At 36.1% G+C, this 27,417-nt stretch overlaps 1 protein-coding gene across 2 annotated transcripts in view; it reads left to right on the top strand.

Annotated features, from left to right (window-relative positions):
- The first annotated feature begins 2,008 nt into the window (after positions 1-2,008).
- The window catches only part of PPP1R1C (protein phosphatase 1 regulatory inhibitor subunit 1C), a 128,653-nt gene continuing 103,244 nt past the window's right edge, over positions 2,009-27,417 (top strand). Inside the window, exons 1-2 of one of the 2 annotated variants that reach the window (XM_030850392.2) lie at positions 2,009-2,089; positions 3,757-3,817. In XM_030850392.2, coding sequence (XP_030706252.1) covers positions 2,009-2,089; positions 3,757-3,817 — 142 coding nt within the window. Of the gene's footprint in view, positions 2,090-3,735; positions 3,818-27,417 lie in introns of both variants that reach the window. The other variant, XM_030850382.1, reaches the window with a different exon arrangement.

The following is a 27,417-nucleotide window of genomic DNA, read 5'->3' as shown; positions in this document are numbered from 1 at the left end:
GGGAACATATGTATATGTATAACTTATTCAGTTTGTTATAAAGCAGAAACTAACACACCATTGTAAAGCAATTATACTCCAATAAAGATGTAAAAAAGAAAGAAAGAAAGAAAGAAAAAGACCAATACCGTACACTAACACATATATATATGGAATCTAAGAAAAAAAAATGTCATAAAGAGGCTAGGAGTAAGACAGGAATAAAGACACAGACCTACTAGAGAATGGACTTGAGGATATGGGGAGGGGCAAAGGTAAGCTGTGACAAAGTGAGAGAGTGGCATGGACATATATACACTACCAAACGTAAAATAGACAGCTAGTGAGAAGCAGCCGCATAGCACAGGGAGATCAGGTCTGTGCTTTGTGACCACCTATAGGGGTGGGATAGGGAGGGTGGGAGGGAGACGCAAGAGGGAAGAGATATGGGAACATATGTATATGTATAACTGATTCAGTTTGTTATAAAGCAGAAACTAACACACCATTGTAAAGCAATTATACTCCAATAAACATGTAAGAAAAATAAATAAAAAATTTGAAACATAAAAAAAAATACAGTTGCATAGTCTAGGCATTGAGTAAGGTTCTGCCCACACACACACATACAGGGGGAATGAATATGTATAGAAAAAAAAATATATATATATATATAAGTCTAGCATTCATCAAACACTATCTTTCAAATAAAGAAGTAGAGAAGTTCTTTCTCCTTTTAAAGCAGCTTCATTTTCAGCCTTTCTTTGCAAAAGGAGTTGAATGCATGAAGCCATCTGGCTGTGCTATTGCCTCTCCTTAGATATTAACAGATGTGAAGAGCAGGCCAGTGGCCCCCTCGACCTTCACCACTAGCCAATATCATCATCATCCTCTATCATTCTGAAGATTTCCCCTTTTACACTTTTTTCCCCTAAGACCTTTGGTTACATATATCCCCACTATTGGCAACAAATCACAATGCTGGATCCCATTAGGTTTCCACTAATGTCTTCTAGTCACTTCTGTATTCTTCCATATCAGAGGATATAACTGGCTCCACCAGGAAATAAAAGAGGTCATTGCAGCAGCCGTGACTTTCAAGCCATTTGCTAAATTTAGCTGTCCAATACTTTCCACTCTAATGAAAACTGTGGACTACAATTATAGAATGCTGGAACAGAACAGGAGCTTAAAGGTCACTAAGTCCAATCTCCTTGTTTGTCTGAGGAAAGTATGGCGGCCTAGATATAGCCTCTGATTTGCTTGAGGCCACAGAGCTTGTTAGTGGTAGGGATAGAAGTTGAACTGAGATCTGCTCAGTCCTGAGAGCAATGTTGTCCTCACTCCACCACAGACGCTCTGCATTCCATGATCAGTCTTACCTAACCAGATCTCACAGCATAAATATAGCTGATATTATTGGTTGTGGCTTACCCTCCATGGCAATTCATCAATTTGGTAGCTGGATGTGAAATAACAAAGGTGTCTGACGGATAAGGTTCTCCAAGAGAAATGAAATGATCCTATACCCAAACCCTGCCCCCAACTCTAAAAACTTACTGCTTTATGTTCATCAATAATGAATGGCCCATCCCTGCAATACTCAGAGGGAGCTTACATTGCACTTTTGAGCAGCCGGTTAGTAATGTACAGTGGATAGAGCCTTTCTTTCAAATCCCGGGGCAGCAGGTCCTTCAAGGCTAGCATTGCATTTTCAATTAGCTGCTGAGTGAATGCTTGGCATGTGTATATTAGCGAAGAGGCACACAATTAGCTTACAGTTCGTTTCTGCATTGTGCTGAGAGGATCTAAGGGATTGCTGGGGGAACAGGCAAGCCAGGCATCACTGTGGATGTTGAAGAAGGGAGTTACTCAGACCTCGGCATCTTCACTTGCTTTCTCTAGAATTACAGCTATTTATTACGAAGCATTCTGTAGCGGGGTGGAGTGCGCCTGAGGAAACACATCCCAGACACCACCTGGGGTTAGTCTTTCTGAGCCCTTCACATCTCTAATTCTCATCATTGTCATGGAGCCCAACAGTCCCAAAAAGATACAATTTGCTGTGCCTTTATTCCAGAGTCAGATTGCACCTGAAGCAGCTGAACAGGTAAGTGGAACTGGGTGGGGACCAGCTCCTGTATGTAAGTAATACAGACGTATATTCTTGTTATTAATTGAAAGCTTCTCCACCTCTTGAATTTGCCTAACTTTGTGACTTCCCAGGACATATGAACGAGAAATAATTTCGTTTCCACATGCACTTGTATTTGAGTTGCATTGGGGGAACTACTGGCTAAAATGCAGCATTTCATGTGATACAAATTAGCACCCATTAAGGAAAAATGATTATATTAGCAGTTTAGATTGGGATCCAAAAATCTGTTTGCTTTTGCTTATTAAAATAACAGGTTCAACATTTAGAGAAACTTCAAATTTTTTTTTCAAAATTAGCAAGCTTTTATTATTTATAATAAAATTATTTATTTATTATTATTCATTTAACAATGAAAGCATTAAATCTTGGAATAATTTCAGATTACAGGCTTAATGTTTCATTTTAATGTTTTCATTGTGTATCCAAAGCAGTAATTATATGTAATACATTATAGGATCGCAGGTATATGTATAATTTAAGAAACATTTTATTCAGGTATTAAAAATGGTATTTTAACACAACCTGGATTTTTCCCAAGTTTAATATGTCTATATATCTTTAGTTCTATCTCTCTCCCTCTCTCATGTGAGATTGGTTTACTGTATCACCTTTCATATTCAGATTACTTAGACTCTTGATTCAATGGAACCACTCAAAAGATCATTTGTGGTAAAATTACAACAGTGAGGAGGCAAAAACAAATTTATGGGGTCTGCTACCTAATTCATTAATTTCTTAAACCCTAAATTATTCCTGAAGCCTCTCCCAAATATTATATACAAAGTCTTAAAAGTATTGAATCTGAGACTCTCAACTTCCTAGGATGTTTTGATAATCTGAAGTAGATTCACCCAAACTCAAGCCAGATAAATACAACCTTGAACGTGTATCAATGGGGCATTGGTTCTATCCTGGACAAGATATCATTGTTTAAAATTTATTCACTATCCTACTGATTTGGAAATTTACTTATATATTTAAAAAATCAAGGATACATTAGAAATTCTAATCATAATATGTTCCTGTAACTCCTAAAATAAGGAGAAAAACCCCCGCACCAAACCTATTAGTTTTAAGTGAATTATATACTTTTGTAAGATCCATATTCATTCTTTCTGTGTTAATTTGTTCTAAATAATACTATAGAAAATAAGAAAAGTTCATAATATTAATTGAAGTTAAGAACGTATGCTGTTAAATTTAACCTGCTGGAAATTTGAGTTTTCTAAGCTTCTCTTACCCCATTTAGAAGTAAGTGTAATGGATCTCGAAAGCTTCATCAATTTATGAGGCTCCAAGAGAGCCACTAAAATGAGCAAGTCATCCCTGTACCTTCACTGCATATTAGTATTCAGTGGTATCATTTGGTTACATACAACTATTTCTTTTCTGTGGAAATGCAGCTTTTTGATCAAAGAAGGTGATATTAATATCTGACAGTTCTACTGTCTGGCTTTCTATTATTCAAAATAAAATTAGCGAGCGCCTACTGTGTGCCCCCCAGAAATTTGCTCTTTATGTTGGGAAAAGATGAGGATGGGACAGCCTTGCAAGCTGTAGAGTAACCTGGAACAGAGTCTGACAGTCTCTGACCTTAGCTGGGCCTTTGTTGTTCACAGATCAGGAAAAGAAGACCTACACCAGCATCACTTGTGATTCTCAATGAACATAACCCCCCAGGTAAAGAAGCATGATGTCTTATGTACTGATGTGACAGAATAGAATTGTTTGAGGAACATCAAAGAGCATGCCATTGCCAACAGATTTCAATTCGGGATTTCAGTTAGCAATAATCTAATAAGCTAGTCTATACAATGGATCATAAACAAAATCAGAAATAGATATTATGAAAACTGTCTCAGCCAACTGCCTGCTTTTCCTCTAGAATGACTTACTGGTGACTATATGCTATGAAATGTTTTGTTAGCAATCACTGTCATGTGTTCAGGTGTTTGCTTAGAATCTGGTTCAGTGCTTATTAATGAGCCTGGTAGAAAGTTGTTTAATTAGGTTTCATAGCTCAAATTGCAGCCCTGGAGGTGCTTATATCTTTACAGAGTTGTTTTTTAATCAAAGGTTATCATGGGGTGGGCAATGAGCCAGCATTGGCTACAGCTTTGATGCTGATGTAATCTCTGAATAATGCAATTGACAAGTAACCAGATCAATTTTCAGCACTGCCCATTTGGGAGCCATTCTGAAGAGTTGCATCCATTTGTTGAGGTTTTATTCTCCATTTCCCGTATAAAGTAAAGCTGCATTATTATTCCTGATAAAGGGCTATGATCTGCAACACACAAACATTATGTACTTATTGAATGGGGGTGATTTTAATTTCACATTTAAGCTCTGTTTCTAGAAATACAAGTAAGACAGCAAAGGTCAAGGCACTAATTTGTATCCAGGCAGGACTTGTTGTTGGATTTTTTGCAGGTATAAACAATAAAGGTGGCTAAAAAGAGTTTAGTGGAAACATAGTAAGTGTAATTACAGATTGTAGTGAATGATTTGTTTTAAGAACACTGGGGCAAAACAGTCTTTGACTTTTTCAGATTCCTTTCTAATTAGAGAAACATATATAAGAAAGTAAAATTCTAATAGCATATTAGTCATGGAGCCCAAATACAGAAAGATGTTCAGTTGTTGGGAAACAAATAGGCAAATTTATTCTTGCTGAAAACAAAGAATTATAATTTGATGCTGTATCTTTAAAGTGCTATAGCATTTTAAAATCATTTTCAAATATATTATTTCACTTAATAAATATAACTTATATTTGGTTGAATAAGAGATGCAACTGGTAAGAGGTGCAAATAAATAGAAGTAAATAAACATAATAATGAAATCTTTTCATATTGGAGGTAATTTTAGAGCAATTTTCCATCACAGCCTTTTGCTCATAGTGGCAGCCTTCTCCACAGTGTCCTAGAACTTACCTCTCTATGCTAACCTTGAAAAGTGTTGCCCAAAGATATAACAAGAAGAACAGAATCTTCAAAATTTCATCTGTACTAAATACTTCTTTCCTATCCAACAATTCTTTATGTTTCAAATATTATCTGAACATTCTCTATCAAACAAAACAAATAACAGCAACAACAAAAAAACTTAATTGTTAAATGACCTTGTTAAAGCAATTGTTGCTTTTAGCCCTCAAAAGCAATGTGTTCTTTGACAAATAAAAATCGGGTGCAGCTTTAAATCCTGGTAAATAAATCTCTTCAATTTATTGAAATTGCCCAGGACACATATGAGTATTCTTGGAATCACCTATCATTAATGCTCTTTAAAATTCAAATCCCTGAAAATCTTTCTTGTCAATTAATGAAGCAAAGAAAATTAAATTTTCCATTACAGAGACATAATTAACAAACCTTTCCAATTCATATGATAAGATCAGTATATTGTAATCATTGTTAAATGAATTAGACATGGCTTACTTAAAAAAAATCTTTTCAGGAGTTTGCAGAAATAGTCTGTTATAAAAGAATATTTGAAAGAATGATTTAATTTTAGATTAGAAATAAAGGAAATAGCAAGATATTTCAACATGTAAATCCAGATTGTTTGCTAGTTCATCTTTGCCTGTGTAAACATATAGATGAGGTGGGCACCGATTGGTAAGATTCCAGGGGCAACAAAATGTCACATCAGTCCCTTTCTAACCAACAGCCTAGAATTCTCAGCAGTAGAAACACGAGGGAAACAGTTACATAACCTGTTAAGGATATATCCTCCGGCATAGATTAATCAATTTAATTCAAAATAATGGGACACAAGACTAAAAATGTTAAATTGATGGCATCATACCTGAAAAAGCTTAAAAGCAAAGGGTGTGTCTTTATGGTGGAGAGGGCAGAAACAATGTTTGCTTCTTGGAATGACTCTAAACAGCCAATGGCAGTAAAAAGGTACTAGAAGCCAGAGATGCAGGGGTAGAGGTGCACCAAAGACAAATTTCATCTTTTTCAAATGTTTTCTAGGGCTACCAGTTTGACCTTGTAGCAAACTGCTTATCTTTCAGAATTTTTAATCTTCTGAGTAAGTGCCTATTTATGATAACCTCTCTGAGGTTATACGGTTAAGAGTCTCATTGTCTCGTCTTGTACTATTTGCTTTTACTCTTGTACAATATGTAGTTAACTGGTTTGGTTTCTATATTTTTATTTAAAGGGATAAATCTTCTCTATTTAGAAGTAAATGGCAATGTCACTTTCTGCAATTTATTTCATCACATTTCTAGATTTACTTAAACATTACTTGTATTTACAATAGTAGGCTTATGAGAAGACTGTATATTTATTTGGCTACCAGTATTAGAAACCTAGAATTGGGAAAGAACTTCAGAAAATGCCTAATCTAACCACACTTCTTCATGAAAGATACAGAAATCGACCCAAGTCCCTGAGACTTGCTCCATTTTGTATATATCAGAGAAGAATCCATAGTTACAACTAGTTTTCAATATGAGATCAAATAATTTTACAGGTTAGAAAAGTTTCTTATGAAAAACTTGAGTGATGCCCCACTTTATTCTAAAATAACTCTTCATTTACTCTTGTCAATAAAAGTTCATGTACTCACCTTTTTAAAAAAAAAATTATTTATTTATTTACTTACTTATTTATTCGTCTGCACTTGCGGGCTTGTGGGATCTCAGTTCCCCAGGGACTGAACCCAGGCCACGGCAGTGAAAGCCCAGAATCCTAACCACTAGGTCACCAGGGAACTCCCTACTCACCTTTTTAAATACATGAGGCAATTCTTCATTACCTTCTTTTCTGGATTGAATATTCCCAGCACCCAATAAGGGCCTTAATGAGCTCTATCCAAATTCTCCTTGTCTCTAGGCCTTTGGAGCCTAGAGCTGGACACAGTCTTCCAGTAAAAAGCCAGATTAGAACAGGCCTTCTGAATATTAAAGTTTGTGGCATCCATTCTTTTCCACTTGCCGTCAGGCAGAGACAATATGGTTACAACTAAGTTTAATGGACCTGATGCCTACTGAACATGAGTGAACTGTAAAAGGCCAGGAGCTTACTGAAGATTTGGATAAGTACACAGGAGTTCTGGCATCATTTAGAAGTTTGTTGTACATCTAATAAGTGGGACCAGACATATAATGTAAAATGGGGGATATTTATTGAACTTCCTGTCACAGCCAAATTTGGGGGAGACTGACTTTCTCTTCAACACTTTTCGCTCCAAATATTCTTAGAAATGAGGAATAAAAATAAAGCATTTTCTCACATGGGCCATGTTCCTAAAAATTACTTAATAATGAGACATATGAATTCAATATCTCACCATCTCCTTTCAATCTTGAGAGTAAGTCTAGTCAGTAAAGAGAACGGGGATTTCCAGTTGATTGGGCTATTTGTCTCCACACACTGAAAAAGAAGCCACAGTCCGTTCTGGAAGTAGCATGTGACTTTCTAAATGAGGCTTGCATTTTAGGAATTTGACAGTAAGTTGACTAATAAGATTTTCAAGGCTCTGTATTTAAAATCCTGAGACACTGGATGACACAGAATATTGCTGGACTCAGACTGAGCTGTTCAAAGCGGAGAGGCTCCAGAAATTTTCAGTGATGTGAGGTTTTGCAGGGTCATCAAGTTAAAGTGGACATTTATTTCTAGTGTTAGGGCATTCATATGCAAACAGTCTCTCTTCATGGAGACCCTGTATTTTACAAAATGAGTGATTGGTAGGCAATGGGCACCCTGAGTACAAGTTCCAGGAATCTCACTGAGGATTTTCCTGGGATTCTTAAGGATGGGTAAGACATCATCAGTCCCACACCTGGAGGGGCCTGTCACCCGCAGGGACCTCCAATCAAATGTGTTCAAGTAAAAGCTGTACTGGATCTATAGTCCATACAGTTTCGTTTCATTCTTTTTTCTCATCTTCTTTGGGAATGTGGCTGTAATTCATTCTGATCTACAATTGTTGTTGATTGTTCAGCATTTATTTTGCCTTCTGAACATTAATGACAGTACAAAAGAAAGAAAGGTCCAGTGTTTGAAGACTCTTCCAGGTTTAACTGGTATGAATTTCTGTCAGAAAAGCCTATTTTTTTCTCCTCAGCATTTATTTCTATAAGTTATGGAATGCCAAACCATGCTGAATGAGTTAAAGATAAGTAATGCAGGGACTTTCCTGATGGTCCAGTGGTTAAGACTCTGAGCTCCCAATGCAGGGGGGACAGATTCCATCCCTAGTCGGGGAACTAAGATCTCACATGCTGCACAGCGCAGCCAAAAAAAAAAAAAATTTCAAAGATAAGTGATGCATGTGGCTTTCAGAGGTTCATGTACTGTACAACTGATTGACTTATTTTCCTATAACTATTCAGTCTGTGCAGCCAAATAGCCCCATCAATAGGAATAATTGTGAGCCAAAGATGAGGTTCCAGTTCTTAGTCATGCCAAAGTTTGCTATACTATAAGTGTTCAAGGGACTAGAGTAATCTTCAAATTGAATAGAAGAAAAATGAAAGGGCAAATTATAAAACTATGAAATAGTGCTGTTTTATTTCAGCAACATTACTACTTTTGCTCATTTTGAGCAATAGCATATACTGCTCATCTTTTACACTGAGTTTAATAAGAAATAGCTTAGTGAAATATGAATTATGGTAGGTTCAATTCACTTCCTTTTCCTTGGTCTCTGTTTTCCTACTTGTGGGGATTATAGCAGGTGAAAATAACCCTAAGGTACTTCTGCATAATGTTGAAAGGCAGTGTTTGTAGTAGGTAAAGCACTGCCTTTGGAGTAAGACTTGGGTTTGAATCCCAGCTTTGCCGGTTTCTGGTAGTGAGACATTGGGTGTGCAGTTGACCTCTGTGGGCTCAGTTTCCCCCTTTTTAAAAGAGGACATCGAGGTATAAGAAAATGCATAGCACAGTGTCTGCAACCAAATAGATACTGAAGACATGCGATCCCCCTGTGTCATTATATCCATGCTGAGTTCTCCTAAAACCTGCATTTCCTTTTTTTTTTTTTTTTTTTTTTTGCGGTATGCGGACCTCTCACCGTTGTGGCCTCTCCCGTTGCGGAGCACAGGCTCCGGATGTGCAGGTTCAGCGGCCATGGCTCACAGGCCCAGCCAGCACGAACCCGTATCCCCTGCATCGGCAGGCGGACTCTCAATCACTGCGCCACCAGGGAAGCCCTAAAACCTGCATTTCTTATCAGAAGATGGCCCAGCTCTTTTCCCATCCTGACTGCATTAGGCGGTGTCAAACAGTGTCCCCATGAGGCATTGGTTCTTGATAAGAGAAAAGATGTACCATAACTCCTAATTCATCAGGATAAGAATACACAGTTATGGAATTGTTATGGATCTTATACTGTGGTATTTGTTCAACTGACCATGTCTGGTTTACAAACATAATTTTCATGAAATATGAGTCCTTGGGAATATTTTTAAAAATAAGCATGCTACTGATGTCTATAAAGTTATGAAAAAATATATTGCAAGTAAGAGATCTTTGTGAAAGATTTGTATCCAATCAAAAATGCAATTCATGGGAATTCCCTGGTGGTTCAGTGGTTAGGACTCTGTGCTTTCACTGCTGAGGGCCCGGGTTCGATGCCTGATCAGGGAACTGAGATCCTGCAAACCACTTGGTGCAATCAAAAAAAAGAAAAAAAATTCAATTCGTATCCTAATAGTATGTGGAAAGAAAGAAGATTGAATATGGAGTATAAAAATCCTTTAGTGATATCTATTAAACTCTCATTTGATTGCTCACATTTGATTCCACTCCATTTGCTCTCACTTCCTTCCATACGCCATTCCTGTGCTATATTCTGGGTAAGCTTTCTTCCTTTGGTTCCTCCTTTTGGTTCCTTTGCCAACTCTTAAGACAGCCTAGACTGACTCATTTGTGTAAATCACTCTCCATGTTTTCCAATTAATCTTATTTAAATTGCAGCCTGAGACTCATTTAAATCTCAAAACTTTCCCCTAACTAATCTGATTCATTGTTTGGCTTTGTTATTCCAATACTCTCCTCTCACCTGCAACTCTTGAAGGTATTTATTGATTTATACATTCAATTCCATTAAGTATTTACTGAGTCCTTATTCTAAATCCTCGAGGAACATGTGGACTAGGTAACAGAGAATAATACCTCTGGATGAACCAGGATACAATTGTAATACCAGAAATTCCAACAGCTCAGACCACAGTAAGATTAATTCTGGCCAAGACATAGAGGCATTTATTTATCATGCTCACTATTCTATGAAACATTTGTAAAACTTGTCTTGATCTTTTGGCTTTAAGCTTTTAAGAATTGGCATCAGAGCTAAAATTTTACTATTTTTTCCAAACTAGTAGCATAGATATAGCTACTCAAAACTAGTAGCATATCTAGTAGATATTAGATGCCCATGGTCTATTAAATTTAAGTGGATAAAAAAATATATTCTCAAATCCAATGGCAATCTGTTAAACTTTTCCGGGCACTTATTCTGGCTAAGGCACAGTGTTAGCTACTCTAGGGGATAAAATAAGTAAGTCACCATCCCTGACCTCATGGAGAAACCTACCTGAGGCATAATTTGACACATGTATATATATTGGTAGTAAGATCAACAACATGTGGCAAAATACAAAATATATTTCAATTCGGTGCAGAAATGTTTACCATAGGATGTTTTGGGTGATTAGGTTATAATGTTGTAAAATACGGTACAGAGACTAGATGCTTGATAAACGGCGACTCTTATTTTGGAGAGGCCGGCATGTACTACTTAGGAATAGAGGTGTTGGAATCACTCAGGCTTGAATCTGGCTCTCAGATGGCTGCTTACTGCCTGTGTTACCCCAAAAAAGTGGCTCATCCTTTTAAGGCCCATTAAAAGTGGGGAAGCTGGGTTCACGAGGCTCTGAAAAGCTTGTTTTTTTCAACACTACCAGATTTCACTCAATATACAATATATTCATTAGAAATAAGGCTATTCTGCATCCATTGAATAAACAGATGCACATTTTTGTGTCTACGTAATAGTACACATGGACAGCACTGTAATCAGCTGTTCTGGGAGCTTAAGAGCACATTCAATTTCAAATTTAAGCTAGAAAAAGTTTCTAACAGCTCTTTCTAATTGTTTCTATTTCATAATCATATTCAAGGAGAACAGTAAATTACCAAACCTCTAACAAAAAATCTAACCAAGCTATGTAGTTAATAGAGAAGGGTTATTTATGTATTTATTTTAGAATTGCTCAGGAACAAGCTTTCAAGCTTTGAGATTTTCTATCCTTTCTTCCACCATTTCTATTCATGACTTTGACCAAGTAGTGATCTGATGCTGTTCCAGCAATACCAGACACAATTTGGTAGCAGAACTTACCAGGGGCTAAAGCTGAAATGTCCGCACAGGGTCCAGGCAGGTGACATAGATGCCTGCCTGGGCTCCGTGTAGGATGCTGTGAAGGGTACCGTAGTCTACTGGAGGATGCAAGCTCCATTCAAGGCTGTCAAACTAAACAGGTAACACTACAAAGAAAGAAAAAAACACTGTAAGGGACGGAGGCACCTAAGTGGTAAGATTTTAGAGATGCTGGAAAATATCTCCCTAAATCCGTTTCCATACTACCTGAAATTCTACCTTTTGAAGTTGTTGTTAATATTGTTACTATATTCTATCTTTTGAAACACCAGTACTGTGACCAGATGTAACATATTGTCCTGGCAAGTAGTCTACCTGGAGCTCAAAAAGCCTGAGGTGGAGAGAAAGGAAGGTCCTGGAGCAAATGTCCCAGCTGCAAGGATTAGGGCCCTCCGAATTCATCTCTTCCCTCCCAGTCTGTTTGCTGTTATTACCTTCTCCATACTCGTCCCCTTCATATCTTCCTTAGCATTTCAGGGGCCCCTGAACGTGCTGGGAAATTTTAAATCTATATCTATGAGTCTTTTCTGTGTTATGGAAAGAAGATTATCTTTGAATTTAACGCAATGATTTTGTATCATTTAGGGTAATTTGATATAGTAATTATAGCGCTTAACAAGGCTATTTGTGAAATAAGTTGCCAAAACCTGCATCATCAAAGGGAGATATCTTGACAATCTGGTTAGAATACAATTACAGTGCAACCTTGGCAATAATGCTGAGAAAAAAGTACTGTGAGAACTAAGAAAAGCTAGGAAATTTGTAATCTTTCTGGGTTTGTTGTTGTTGTTTCATTCTCTGGGAGCAATTTTCCTTCATTATGGGAAACAATTTTCATAATCACACTCTTTACATATAAATACATATTGACCTGCTCATAAAAATAGAACTGAGTGCACAAAATGGAAGAATGAGAACAACAGTTATTTTGGAATCCAATTTTTAGAATAATTTGCCTCAATGTAACATCAGTTTATGCTTTTTTTCCCTGTCTGTTGAAGAACATACTATTAGAACACATATACACAATAGATATTTCCATACACAAACACATGTACACATGCTTATATAAGCCAAATACACAACTGTGTGTAAAAATATCACAGGCTATTTATCCATATAATCAAATCCACTTGCACTAAGTGACCTGATTTTAAAAAGGCTAGCACCTACCAAAGTATCTAGAAAAGCTTCATGAATTCAGGTTACAAATGGAATAAAGCTAATAGTTATTATTTAAATTTCTAACCCTTTGAAATTGAAACCAATAAATCAAAAACTAATCACATTTGAAAACCCATGAATAAAAAACATTGAAATTACTGGCATAGATTCAAATGGTGAGATTTGTTAAATTATTTTTTTAAATCAGAAGAATATTTAAAAAATAAGTTACATTTATTGAATATTAGTTATTTTAAGACTATTCTCTCATTTTGGAGGTTTCCTGTGCCCATTTTCATAATTCATGAATACAGGGAGAAGTATTTTAATTAGAAACAGAAAGTGAGCTCCTCCAACTACCACCTGAAAATCAATGTCTAACTGAAATGTGTCCCCTAAATTGAAATCAACATTTCAACTTTTGACCTCAACATTTCTGTTAATGGTATCTCCATTCCTCTAATTGCTGAACCACACAACCTTGGAATCAGCTCTAACCCCCCTCTCTCTCTCCCTTGCCCCTTGAACCTATCAATGGCTCTTCTGCTGATTCTTCTGTACAGGTTGAATCTATCTCACTATATTTTTATTTTCTCTGCTCAGTCTAGGCACTTATAGCTTTATTCCAAAAGAATACAGTAACTTCCAAACTGCTTTTCCATTGCTTTAACACTGGGAGGTGGTTTTGTGTAGAGTTAAGAGCCCTAATTTCAGAATCAATGAACATGGCATGACTTAGAATCAAATCACGGCATGACTGAATATCTGAGTCTTAGTTTCCAATTCTGTGAAGCACGGATCATGGCAATTCCAACACTGGTCGTGTTGCTGGAGTGAAGCAAGATGATGTATGCTAGCAACGCGACTGATGGGAGATTTATTCTTTCCCCATCCTAATCTGTGTGAAAGGGTTTTGGCAGACAATTATATAATGGGTGATTGGCTAGGCCAGCTTTACTTTTCCAAATGGATTTGTTATGAGCTCTACTTTGTATACTACAATATAATTTACTTGTCCTAGTTTTTAATTAGCCATAGCTAAGAAGAAGAATAAGGCACGTAAACTTGTCTTATGACGACCTCATTAGGTTTCATCATAATGTGCACATTATTCCTACTTCTTGCTTTAAGTAAGTCAATCGACAGATGAATGGATAAAGAAGATGTGGCACATATATACAAGGGAATATTACTCAGCCATAAAAAGAAACGAAATTGTGTTATTTGTAGTGAGGTAGATGGACCTAGAGTCTCATACAGAGTGAAGTAAGTCAGAAAGAGAAAAACAAATACTGTATGCTAACACATATATATGGAATCTAAAAAAAAATAAAAAAGGTTCTGAAGAACCTAGGGGCAGGACAGGAATAAAGATGCAGACGTAGAGAATGGACTTGAGGACAGGGGGAGGGGGAAGGGTAAGCTGGGATGAAGTGAGAGAGAGGCATGGACATATATACACTACTAAATGTAAAATAGATAGCTAGTGGGAAGCAGCCACATAGCACAGGATCAGCTCGGTGCTTTGTGACCACCTAGAGGGGTGGGATAGGGAGGGTGGGAGGGAGACCCAAGAGGGAGGAGATATGGGGATATATGTATATGTATAGCTGATTCACTTTGCTATACAGCAGAAACTAACACACCATTGTAAAGCAATTATACTCCAGTAAAAATGTTTAAAAATAATAAATAAATCAGTCAGTCATTTCCACCGTAGTCTATGGAGTCTTTATTACACAAATTGTTGATAATTGTACTAAAGTTGAGATTTAAAAAATGAACAGAAGAAAGGAAAATAGTTGTGTTAGATTATGGCTGGCACTGCAGCTTTATATCTATTTCCTTCTTTATTTTTGATGGAGGGCTTGAAGGCTGAACAGGAACTTTGTTCATTTGCCATAGGTACCTTCCTATTGAAAATGGGCAGCGATTTCCGATTAAGCAGGACAGACTCAGACTAGATTTGCTTTCCAAAGCACTCTAAGGATTATCCACTCTCCCTTCATGGATCCTAAATACAGCCCATCTGCCCCCAACGATTAAAATGCTTTCAAGAAATAATGCCAGAGACCCACTCACCAACACATTTCAGTGAAGTAAAATGTCATGAATGATTGAGCTAAAATGTCTCATCTCAAATTCTACCACAGGTCATTTTACTTTGTGAATAGCCCAGAATTCCTGCTTTACTTAGCCAATGAAGGGCACCTTTTTACTCAAGGTCTTGGAGACAGCTGAAGATATTTTCATACCCTAATTCTGCAGTCCACTGACATCATTAGAATCAAGGCAAACACCAGCTGTAATGTTTATATGGACAGTTACAGTATAAGGGACATATGTAAAATACATTTTGAAGTACATTTAGGACCTAAAAGACAAAATTACCTCTAAGCTACAAATAAAATAATTTTTAAAAACCATATAAGCTCAAAGGCAAGTTTAAAGAGGTTGATAGTAATGTATCTCACCTTTGGTAGTTTTCTAATTTGCAAACCTATTTCACTTATATATATCCTCAGCAACTCTGTGAGATGAATATTATAACCTCCATTTTAGAAAAAGCGTGATAGATGAGCTGCTCAATGTCAAAGAAGCTAGTACATTAGTGGGTCTGAAATTTAAACTCACATTGTCTATCCAAGGTCAGTGTGCTTTCCACTACATTAATAACATTTTTCTCTCTACAAATAAGCAACATCATACCCTTACTATTTTATTTCTGTCTTCCTCATGGAAGCAATTATAAGCAAGTTCTTCATTGTAGCTTGGCCAAGTGAGATTCTGTTTGATATGACACCAGAATGTATTTCTTTCCATTCCAACGTGAGTTTGTTTTAGAGTGGTAATTCTACACCTTTTTTTTCTTTTCTTGGATAATTTATTAGATAAGAGGACTTCAGAGTTGTTAATACTAGATTTTTTATTATATAAGCAAAAAATCAGATTACCAAACAGAAATATAAATCTTACCCATTATTCCATTCTTAGAGTTAGACCTCTTTATTTATGCATGTGTCCATTTGCCTATTTATCTGTACTTATTAAGAAAACTAATTGTCTTAACTTAAAACATTAGTTGGAGGGCCAACGGTTTACATTTGGATCCTAGTTGACCAAGAACATGACCAATTTGTACATATACTGGGATATCGTCTTCCCTTCCCATCAACTGTAGTTCGTATCCTCCTAGAGTCAAATCAACCCCCCCCCCTTCTTATATGAAACCTTCATTGACCACTCCAGCTGGAAGACTTTATTCCAGGAGAAGTAACAAGTCACTGGATCCATTAACTCATTTGCTCCCTGCTCCCACTGATTGTTGATGACTTTCTGTCACCTAGTAATGCCCTGAAAAAATGAATTATAGAATAATTTTTTTTTTTGGCTGTGTCGGGTCTTAGTTGTGGCATGCAGGATCTTTTGTTGCAGTGCACGGGCTCTTCGTTGCAGCACGCAGGCTTCTCTCTAGTTGTGGAACGTGGGCTCCAGAGTGTGTGGGCTTTGTAGTTGTAGCTTGGGGGCTCAGTAGTTGTGGTGCATGGGCTTAGTTGCCCCAAGGCATGTGGGATCTTAGTTCCCCAACCAGGGATCGAATCTGCGTCCCCTGCATTGGAAGGCGGATTCTTAACCACTGGACCACCAGGGAAGTCCCAGGATTAATAAATTTTGATGTGAGTCAGGAGAAAAAAGATTGGGTCACAAGGCCCTTCTCCATGTGTATCAGGCTTTAGTTAAGTATTCTCTGGGTATCAGGGCTGCGGAAAAGGGCTCCGAGGATCTGGGAGAATGACTGGAAAGATGCCTTACTATGGAGGGAAAATAGAGACCATTTAAAACTAACCTGATTATTTCACAAAGTTTATCCCCATCCTAACATCTCACAAGTACCTACAAATGATGACTCACTGGATCGTCATGAGTTCTTACATTAAATATTTATGGAAATAACTTAAAGTGGCCTTTGCTCTGTAACACACAACATGAACAAAATTCTTGGAATCATCTCAGCAAGGATACATTTTAGTAGTAGAGGACTTGAGCTAGTTGTGTTGTTTTCGTATAGACATGCTTTGAATTAAACACCACAGGCAACCGGTGACTGTGGATACATAGGCAATTTTGCATAATGATGATTTTGGGATTTCTTATGTTTTACAGGACAATTTAAAGCCTGAGTATGTTTTGCCTAATGACTAATTTTATTCTTTGGTTGTCTTTAAATTATTTGAACCTGATTTTAAAATGTCAGTAAAATGGTAATGGTGGAAAAGTGAATATATAATCAATTTGTCTGCTTTCTTAGAAAAATATAGGGGTTCAAGAGTTCAATTCAATACCAGCAAACAGCAGCAGTCTTTATGCACTGAATGAACGGCCAGATACTTTCCTTCTATGCTAACATATGTGACCAGATGAATAGGGGCTAGGTCTTCTTTTCATTTTCTTTGAATAGTGAAACAAATCTTTTACCTGGTAATTTTCCTTCCACTATTTTCTTTTCTTTAGCAATAAGCTATCAGGGAAGAGTTAGTAACCTGCAGTCAATACTAGAAAGCAAACAGTTCATTACTTACCAAAAGCATTTAAAATTATACAACTTCACTGAAAAATCCATTTGATTGGTTTGCAAGATTTGTACGTAAGTGAAACTTAATGACTGCACGAAAAATAATTTTAGAGTGGACCTTGCACCTTATTCTTCCTTTCCCTCACTTTTTATACAAAGAAACCGTAGAAACAAATTACTTTTGGCCCCAGTGAATTATTTGCAAACATATCTGTATTTAGCTTCACATTACAGCATTCCAGCTGCTTTATTATTTTCTGACTGAGTCAGATAAAATTTGTGTTTTACGTATTCCTGTTATCTGGGTACGTATTAACATGTCTATCATTATGGGCTACTGCTGGTATATCACGCCAAAATAAGCTCATTACAGGCATCAGCTCCATTTCCTCATTTCTAACTTAGTTTGACATTCTTCTTGGCAAATTTTCCAGACATACCACAATCCATTTTCTGTTGAGATTTTTTTTTCTCTTTTAATATTAAATTTTTCTGTGTAGCAGCTAGAAAATGAGGAATCAACCTCATTTTTTTTTTAAGCTATAGACTTAACATTTCACTGCCGTGAAAAATCTGAAAGGCTTTAACATCAAACTCCTTATGAGAAAACAGCTTTCTTAGATATGAAGTAAACTTGAAACTTTGACACAAAATAAATTGAGAAGAAATAGAATATGACTTCCTACTCCAAATCTTACATGCTAAGGAAACAAACATACAAATATGCAAACTGAAACAAAACAAGACAAAATAATAAACACTTAAAACATCATTTGTATGTAAGTCATCAGATTTATGTTTTTATTAATAATGTAATTATTATGTAAAAATTAATGATTCCTTGCTTTTAAAGTATAGTATGTAGATTTTGCTTTTTATTAATAACTTTGGTTCAATGTTTTGATGAAGAAAAAAGTTACTAAGATAAAAAAAGCACCAAAATGATATTTCAAAGAACTAAAAACTAAAATATTTGTTTTTTAATAGTTTATTAATGTGCTTCATGACCTAGACTGATTTACATGCTTTAAACACTCCAAATCCAAATTACAAATATAGAAATATTCATACTAATTGCCACCAAACATTTGGTAGCTGGAAGCATATATGAAAAAAAGTCTGTTTATAAGCTCACTCTGAGTATCTGTACATAACCCCAAAATATGCCATCAATCATCTTACTGGACAGGACTGATCTGTATTTTGTCCTATGGGACAAAAATAGTAAGGAGCTTCCTTTGGAGAGAAGGGTGGTGGTTAATAACATTGTGACAAGTATCAACACATCAGAATGAAAAAGAAGTACGTAAATTGTCAACATTTTAAACTACTGTGATAAAGTCCTCTGTAATTTGTGCTTATATTTGAGATGTATGCTACATATTCTTGCCTCATCTTTTCCAAACAGTACTCTTGTATTTCACTGCATTTGCTCCTCTCTGCTCCTTATGGAATAACACTTAGATCCCTTAGCCTGATATACAAGATCCTTGACAGTCTGGGTTGAACCAAATTCTCCAACTCTACTTTATTCCTAGGCCTGAACCTGTGTCTCTGACAAGATTGGCTACTTGTTCTCTAACAATTCCCACCTTAAATCTTTGAATAGAAAATTTTTTCCTGGGCTTCCCTGGTGGTGCAATGGTTAAGAATCCGCCTGCCAATATAGGGGACACGGGTTCGAGCCCTGGTCCTGGAAGATCCCACATGCCGCAGAGCAACTAAGCCCGTGCGCCACAACTACTGAGCCTGCACTCTAGAGCTCGTGAGCCACAACTACTGAGCCCATGTGCCACAACTACTGAAGCCCGCATGCCTAGAGCTCGTGCTCTGCAACAAGAGAAGCCACTGCAATGAGAAGCCTGCACACCACAACGAAGAGTAGCCCCCGCTCACCGCAACTAGAGAAAGCCCGCAAGCAGCAACAAAGACCCAACACAACCAAAAATAAATAAATAACTTTATAAAAAAAAAAAGAAAAATTTTTCCTACTTAGAATGCCCTCACCACTACTTTATTTTACTAAATACTTCCGCTTTTTAAGATGCTCAGATTTATCTCATTTCATTCATTTCTGGACATGGACATTTATCAAAAATATAGCTTCTAGCAGCTCAGAGCTGAAAAAATACTACTAAGTAGAGTTCAGTTAGGTAGTAGTGTAATTTCACAACTTTCCTATATTCTACTACAGCTGGACATTCAGTCTGTGACATCTCCAACCTAATAAACTCAAGTCAACCTCTATGATTTTTGTTGAATTGCCACTTTTTTTTTCTGAAACTAAACCTTATCATTTGGACTTGATAAAAGAGTAATTAATCATTGAAAAAAGGAATGCTCAATAGCCACCCTGATTTCCACTGAAACCATCCTCTTCCATTAATTTTGTTTGAAAGGATTATTTTTGACAAGCAAAGGAAAGATGCAGTAAAATGGGTAAAAGCCATGATATTGGTTCTATTTTGGTCTCAACTCTCTGCAGGATTACTTTCTCTAGGGATCCCAGTTGATGATTAGTCAGATTCCACTTGACCATTTCCAGTGATAGGTTTAGCTCTTTTTGAAGCATCATGGTTATGATTGGACAGCTCTATTTGTTAGAAAGTTATGCCTTATATCTAGTTGGAATATCCTTCTTGAATCTTTCAACTACTGATCTTGGTATGTTCTTCTAAAGGATTTCAGAAAAAGTGTAATACTTCTTCCAACTGAGAACACTTCATATGTTTGGGGACAGGCATCTCGTTTACCCTCAGTTCTCTCTTGACTAAAATTTTCAGTTACATTTATCTTTTTTAAATTGAAATATAGTTGATTTACAATATTGTGTTAGTTTCAGGTATACAGCAAAGTGATTCAGTTACATATATGTATTTTTTCAGATTCTTTTCCATTATAGGTTATTACAAGATATTGAATATTGTCCCCTGTGCTATACAGTAAATCCTTATTGCTTACCTATTTTAGTATAGTAGTTTGTATCTGTTAATCCTATACTCACATTTATCTTTATGATTGTGATATGGTTTTCAGAAATCTCACCATTTTGCTCCCTAGTGATACTCATATTTTTTAGCATAGTACCCAAATTTCACTCATTTAACTGTTAGTTACTGAACATCGACTACAGGCCAGTGCCATATATATATCTAAAAAACGCGAGGATTCACAATAAAAGGTGATGGGGTTTGTGGTAGCAGAAATATAGGATACTTTAGAAGCACACAGAACACATAGCCCAGTCAATAATGGCTTAATGGAGGAAGGATGTTTGTGCTGAAACCTGAAGGAAAAAGCAGCGGAGACTATTCAAGACAGAGGGGAAAACAGGGACAAAGTCTCAGAAGCACGGCAAGGCACTGCAGATTCAAGGAAGTGAGAGGAGTCTGGTATGATGCGGTGTGGAGTGGCATCGGGTAGGGGTGGAGATTAGGCAGGCACCATGTTGGGGAGCATCATAAACATTTTAAAGGAGTTACGATTAGGACCCACCAAATGGTTTTAAGCAGGAGAGCTCACATGCTCAAATTTTATTCTGAAATGGTCCCTGTGGCTGCAGATAAAAAATGGATAGGAGGCAGAAGGTCTGAGTGCATGGGAAGTCAGTGGACCTGATTAATTGGATGGCAGAGGGGGAGATGGTAATAACAAAGAAGTTTGAGTTATGGCTATAGATGCTGGAGCCTTTCCTAAAAACACAGTGCACATTTGGAGGGGAGTGGGGAAAGGTGATGAGTTCAGAATGGAACACATTACTTTGGATACAGTGGATAAAAGAGACAGCTCTCATTCAAATTCCATATGAAATATTCATAACATTCCTGGAAGTAATGCCTCAATAATGGAGCCACTAGTATTAAAAACCAATTTTCTAGAGCCCTTTAAGAGTAAACACAATGTTCTTATAAAAAGGAAATGTTTACTTAGTAATTATTACCTTAATAATGTTGGCAATATATCTACTTTAGGTTCAGTATAACTACCTGAAAAACAATAATTGCTCTTAATCATTAAAGGTCTCCAATTAAACACATACATTATTAGCCAAGCAATTCTGCTCAGCTACTCACATCTACTTATCTGCTGAGTCACTAACCTGCTGCCAGACAATCCGGGGCGTGGGTGTTATCCTCAGGCTGACGACTGTTCCGTATGCATGGGCTCCAAGGAATAGCTAATCCTAAACTGTATGGCCTCAGTTCAACACATCTATTTAAATTCAAAGTCCAACTGGAGCAAAATCTTAAATTCTTCTTTGATGAATTATATATACTTCTCATTTTCAATATTTAGCAAATGAGCATGTGTGGCTGAACAAGTTATCTAAGTATGGATCTTGGAAGTTTTTAAGATTTATAAAGTTAGATGCAGCAAATTGTTTCAATCTGTAAGTGTATTTGTTATTCGTCATATAACTACACGTAATTTCTGTCATTTCTGTTATTTATGCCATTATTTTCTTTTTTTTTTAGAGGATTTTTCTTGACTATTTATTTATGGCTATGCTGGGTCTGTTGCTGTGTGCAGGCTTTCTCTAGTTGTGGCGAGCAGGGGCTACTCTTCGTTGTGGTGCACTGGTTTTTCTTTGTTGTGGAGCATGGGTTCTAGGTGTGCGGGCTCTGTAGTTGTAGCACATGGGCTCAGTAGTTGTGGCACACGGGCTTAGTTGCTCTGCGGCATGTGGGATCTTCAGACCAGGGCTCAAACCCGTGTCCCCTGCATTGGCAGGCAGATTCTTAACCACTGTGCCACCAGGGAAGTCCCTATGCCATTATTTTCAAGTCTCAAACAAATGCCTGACTATACTATCTACTTTGTCATTCTCTTGTTCTCAGTCCTTTCCACCTCAATCTTAGAAAAACTGTATTCTAGAAGTATGGTATAATCAAAAGGTATAACCTTTGGAACCAGAAAGACCTAGGCCTGAATCCCAACTCTGCCACTTACTAGTTCTGTGACTTTAAGCAAGTCACCCATCCTCTTTGAGCTTCAGTTTGCTCACATACAAAATGTAACTAATAGTATCTACTTCACTGAGTTGTTTTAAAGATGAAAATAATGAATGAAAATGTCTTACATTATAGCATCTCAGAGCCAATAACAGCAATAGTAAAATATTAATATTTTGGAAATTGTTGAAGCAAAGAGTTATGTGCTCTTTTCCTTCCTCAACTGGAAATCTTGCCAATCTAGTCATTGTACTCATTGGTTATGTCTGATGGTCATTTTATTGATTTGGGGAGGAAGTGTCCCCAAAGACCACTGGTTAAAATTTAGGTACTGGCAATTTAAAAATCACTGAAAGGAAGTCTGGCCTAATACCTGCTTTATTGCCTAAGATTTTACTAAACAAAATAAAAACAATGGTATTTGGAAGTAAGGCTTTGGTTATGAAAGATTAAAGACATTTACTTTGATCTTCACTGGAACATTCTGAAGACTTAAAAAACATTGTCTTTCAATTTCTTAGCTAGAAAATAAGGATTAGATGAGAGAGACTAAAAGTGGATTTCAAGTTAAATCAGATGGTCTAGAGCATTGCCGGAACAAGAAGACTTAAAATTAAAAAAAAAAAAAAAAAAAAGGTGGTGCTTTGGCCAGTTTGTCTACGTCTGCTGGTGATGCCCATTGGTTCTCATGACTGAAGGATAAATATTATTGTTGAATGTGGTTACAGTTTTGAACAAAATTGCATGGACAAATTTTAAAATCATCTTTAAAATTTCCTGGCATTCTTTCTGTCTAATCTTTTCTTTTATTAACAGCGGCCTTGAGTTTTAAGTAGTTTCCTCTTATAAGGCAGATGTGTTGAAACATGCACATGGAGCCATGTGCCATTATGAGTGAAACACAAAGAAGTTGAAACCCAACCCTACACTTGAGGCATTACTGAGATATTTGAGGTATTACAATAAAGCAATAAGCTTAACGTTTTGAGCAATGATCAAAGTGAAAACCATGGGCTGAAGAAACACTGCAGTATCAGGATGTGAACGGGTTAAGCTGGCTTCTCACTGCTGGTTAATGGTTTTCAGAGTACTTATCATGGTGGTCTTCCAAACGAGGAATTGGTCTTCCAAATGAGGAATTTCCTTGTCTACAAGGAACACTGGTTAGGTGGTTGCCTATATTACTGTGTTCCATCTATAGAAATTGTTTGCTTTTTGTTACCTTATTTATGTGGTAGCAACATGGGAAAAATTAAAACAAACAAACGAAAAAGCCCCACAATAACCTGTGTACTGGAAGTCAGGAAATCTGATTTTTATTTCCAGCCTGCCATGATTTGGCTATATGGAAGGGTTAATCACCTCATGTCTTTGAGTGTCATTTTCTGTATCTATGAAATGAAGAGATTTGATGAAATGACATCTTTAATCCTTTCCCTGTATTGAAATTTAACAATTTTTATAGTTATTGTTGGATTTACACACACACACACACTATCTACATACATATTCTAACACAATGCATAACTGAATGCTCATGGTATTCCATTATCCTGTGACTGCATATTATGGCTTCTTTATTTAGAAAATACCAGTACCGGTACTACTACTACTACTACTACCTTAGTTACATTTCCTTTAAAATCCAAATGTCACTTAATACCCAATTAAAATTCCATTCAAAGCCTGAATTTCACAGGAGAGACCACTTAACATAGACCCCCAAATCTGCCTTGTACATAATGCTTTGTATAGAATTCTACACTTTTGAAAATAATGCCACATTGAGGCATATGATGATGGAAATAAAAGAACCCTGGGTAATAGGGGCTTTTGTCCTGTCTTCCACTAACCAACTAACGTTGGTAAAGCATGTTTCCCTTCTTTTCTCAGTGCCATTTTTTTTCTCCATTAGTCAGTAAACACATATTGCCCTAGGACTATGAATTTTATCTGGACCTATTGAAAAATGTAGGGTTGAAAATTCTAAGTGGATTTAGTGTATTTATAAATATTTCAAAATATAAATCAATGTATTTGCATAACTGTCTATAAAATATAGTGTCAGCTAGTTATTTGCAACTCAAAGAATGTAGTTATAAACAGATCATATTTGATGTGAGCTGAGTGCATTATGATATGCTTGATATATATTATGATATAGGATAGGCTCTCCAAGTCAATGCCTATGCCTTTGGTAAAGGCAAATTGGTAAAGAGGGACAGACTCAATGTTTTCAAAGGACACTCTCATCTCTAACACTTTACAATTACATATGTTCACTGTTTTTAAAAAATGCTTTTATTAAATTCTTGATGGTTTTCAATCAAAAACAACTTAGAATATGTACTTTTGCGATAAGTTTACCTTTGAAGATAGTAGAGCAAAGCATAAGGGTTTTGGAGTAAGGTAGATGTGGATTTGTATCTTAGCTTTACCACTCAACAGTTAAGGGATCCAATAAAAGTGACAATAGTTTTCAAACCCAGTTTCTTCCTCTGGAAAATAGTACAGGGCTATTCATCTTATGTGAATATGAGATGAGGGTTAAACGAAATTATACAGTTATTGGGACACGGGAGTTTCTTAATGAAATGTTAGTTTCCTTTCCTTTTCTTTTTTTGTTTTTTTATAAAAATTTTTTTTTAGATTTCACATATGAGAGAAATCATCCAGTATTTGTCTTTCTCTGTCTGACGTATTTCACTTAGTATAATGTCTTCAAGGCCCATCCATATTGTCCCAAATGGTAGGATTTCTCATTTTTTAATAATAGAATAATAGTCCATTTATGTATAATATAATATAAAATATAATATATAATGGAATGATATATATATATATATATATATATATATATGTATCTCCACAACTTCTTTATCCATTCATCCATCAGTGGACACTTGGGTTGTTTCCATGTCTTGGCTATTGTAAACAATGCTGCTATGAACATGAGGGTGCAGATATCTTTTGGAGTTAGTATTTTTATTACCTCTGGATATATTCCCAAAAGTGGGATTGTTGGATCATATGGTAGTCCTATTTTTAATTTTTTGAGGATCCTTCATACTGTTTTTCATAGTACCAATTTACAATACCACCAACAGTGCACAAAAGTCCCCTTTTCTCCATGTCCATGCCAGCATTTGTTATCTCATATTTTTGATGATGGCCATTCTAACAGGTGTGATGTGATATCTCATTATGATTTTAATTGACATTTCCTTAATGACCAGTGATATTGAGCATTTTTTTCTTGTACATGTTGGCCTTTTGTATCTTCTTTAGAGAAATGTCTATTCAGGTCCTTAGCCCATTTTTTAATTGGGTTATTTATCTTTTTGCTGTTGAGTTGTATGAGTTCTTTACATGTTTTGGATATTAACTCCTTATCAGATATATGGTTTGCATTTTTCATTTTAAACAAAATTTGATTGATTTGGCATTTTTAAGGAGATAATATACATATTTGAAGGAGAAACTGATTACTATTTTTATAGCTAAAACATGTTAATAGTCTAGCTTCTTTAACCATAGGCATCATTTAGTCAAAGTATCTAATTTTGTCTTTGTTTCTGATAATTAACTGTAAGAATCTGGGTTTCTGATTACGTGGTCAATTGTACTTCTCCTTTTATTAACTACTTAAAAGTAGTTAGACATCTCTTCAACTTTTGTGTCATTTAGTAGGCTGGGCCCTAAAATATTAAGTTTGTGTGTTTCATAGCCAAATTTCCAATTATAAAACTAAAGTTTTAATCTCACTTTCATCCATGATCCAAAAAGAACCTTTGCTTGTCATCACAAATACATGACAGTATATGGTTTACCCATCTTTGAAGAGGTTTAGCCATCTTGAAGTCTTTGCCAAATACCTGGTAGGCGAACAGATTTTATGTTTCCACTAAAGGTTGATGTTCCAAGTGGACTAACTTCATCTTTAGGTTATTTATTTATGTATTCATTTAGTATGAATTTAGCCATAAATTAATAAGCTGAGTAAGAAAGCTACATTTCTGGGAGCCATATATATACAAATATATGTACATATCATATGCAAATGTATATGTACATATATATATATAAATATATGTAATCAAGATATGTCAACACATTCTGGAGTTAATATTTTACATTTTCTGAACAATACAATCAATAGAATTCTAGTCTATGTCTGTTTCCAATTTGCTTAACAGGTTGATAAACATTTCTAGGCATTTGTTTGCTCATACATAAAATGAAGGAGTGTCCTATCTATCCTTGAGGAGATGAGACCAGCAATGGGCTGTCAGAGTCAAGGCTAAGTACAAATCGTGGTCTGGCTACGGTTTAGATGCTAGGTGAGTATAAGGATGATACTGGAAGTTTGTTCAACAGAGCAGATTTGAGGTATGACCAACGTCAGAAGAGAAAAGCAAAACCTTTATGCATGTTTGGAATCAAGGATAAAATGTTCAGGTCTGTGTGTGTGCATGCATACATCATCACTCACATTCAGGGGAAGGGAGGATGGAAGTGAAGAAGTTTTATTTGTCAATTATACTTTAATAAAGCTGGTGGGGGGGAAGAGAAAAAGGCAACTGAAAAAAAAGAAGAAAGCTGGGGGCCTGGGTGGAGGTTTTCATAAGTCTTAGGTAGACCCCTAAAGTGGAAATTGCTCATTGCTTCATTGGAGTACTTCTTAGTGTTCTATTTGGCAAAATACATTCATTCACCTCCATGTATTTAATAGTTTACTATGGAACACGTTGTTTTCCTCGAAACTATCATACTGCAGTCCCTTTGTAGTCTCAAAACAGATGTGTGACACTAAAATTCTAAATTTCTGGGATGTCAACAGAAGAAGAAAAACCATGCTCTTTTGTTTTGCACTGTAAAGCAATGTGCTATTTATGTTGATGAATGGTCATTATTCTAAATTAATGTCAGTAAAAGAACATGGTTATAGTTTAAGTTTTTTGAGAATTTATGTCCATTCAGACTAATCAGTTGATTTCCCTCAAATTTTATCTTTGTGATCCTGTTTTCTTAAATAGTTAAAGAAAAAAGTGACAACAATGTGAAAAAAATGACTTAACACTATACCTCTTGGCTATAATGATCTATCTAAATTAAGGCAGAATAAAAATATTGAGAATGTTAATTACTGAGCCCAGTTTTTGTATTAGGTGTGCTAGATAAAATAG

Source organism: Globicephala melas, chromosome 7 (genome assembly GCF_963455315.2).
Source record: "Globicephala melas chromosome 7, mGloMel1.2, whole genome shotgun sequence".
NCBI classification, from domain to species: domain Eukaryota; kingdom Metazoa; phylum Chordata; class Mammalia; order Artiodactyla; family Delphinidae; genus Globicephala; species Globicephala melas.
This window is presented reverse-complemented; position numbering and strand designations above follow the sequence as displayed.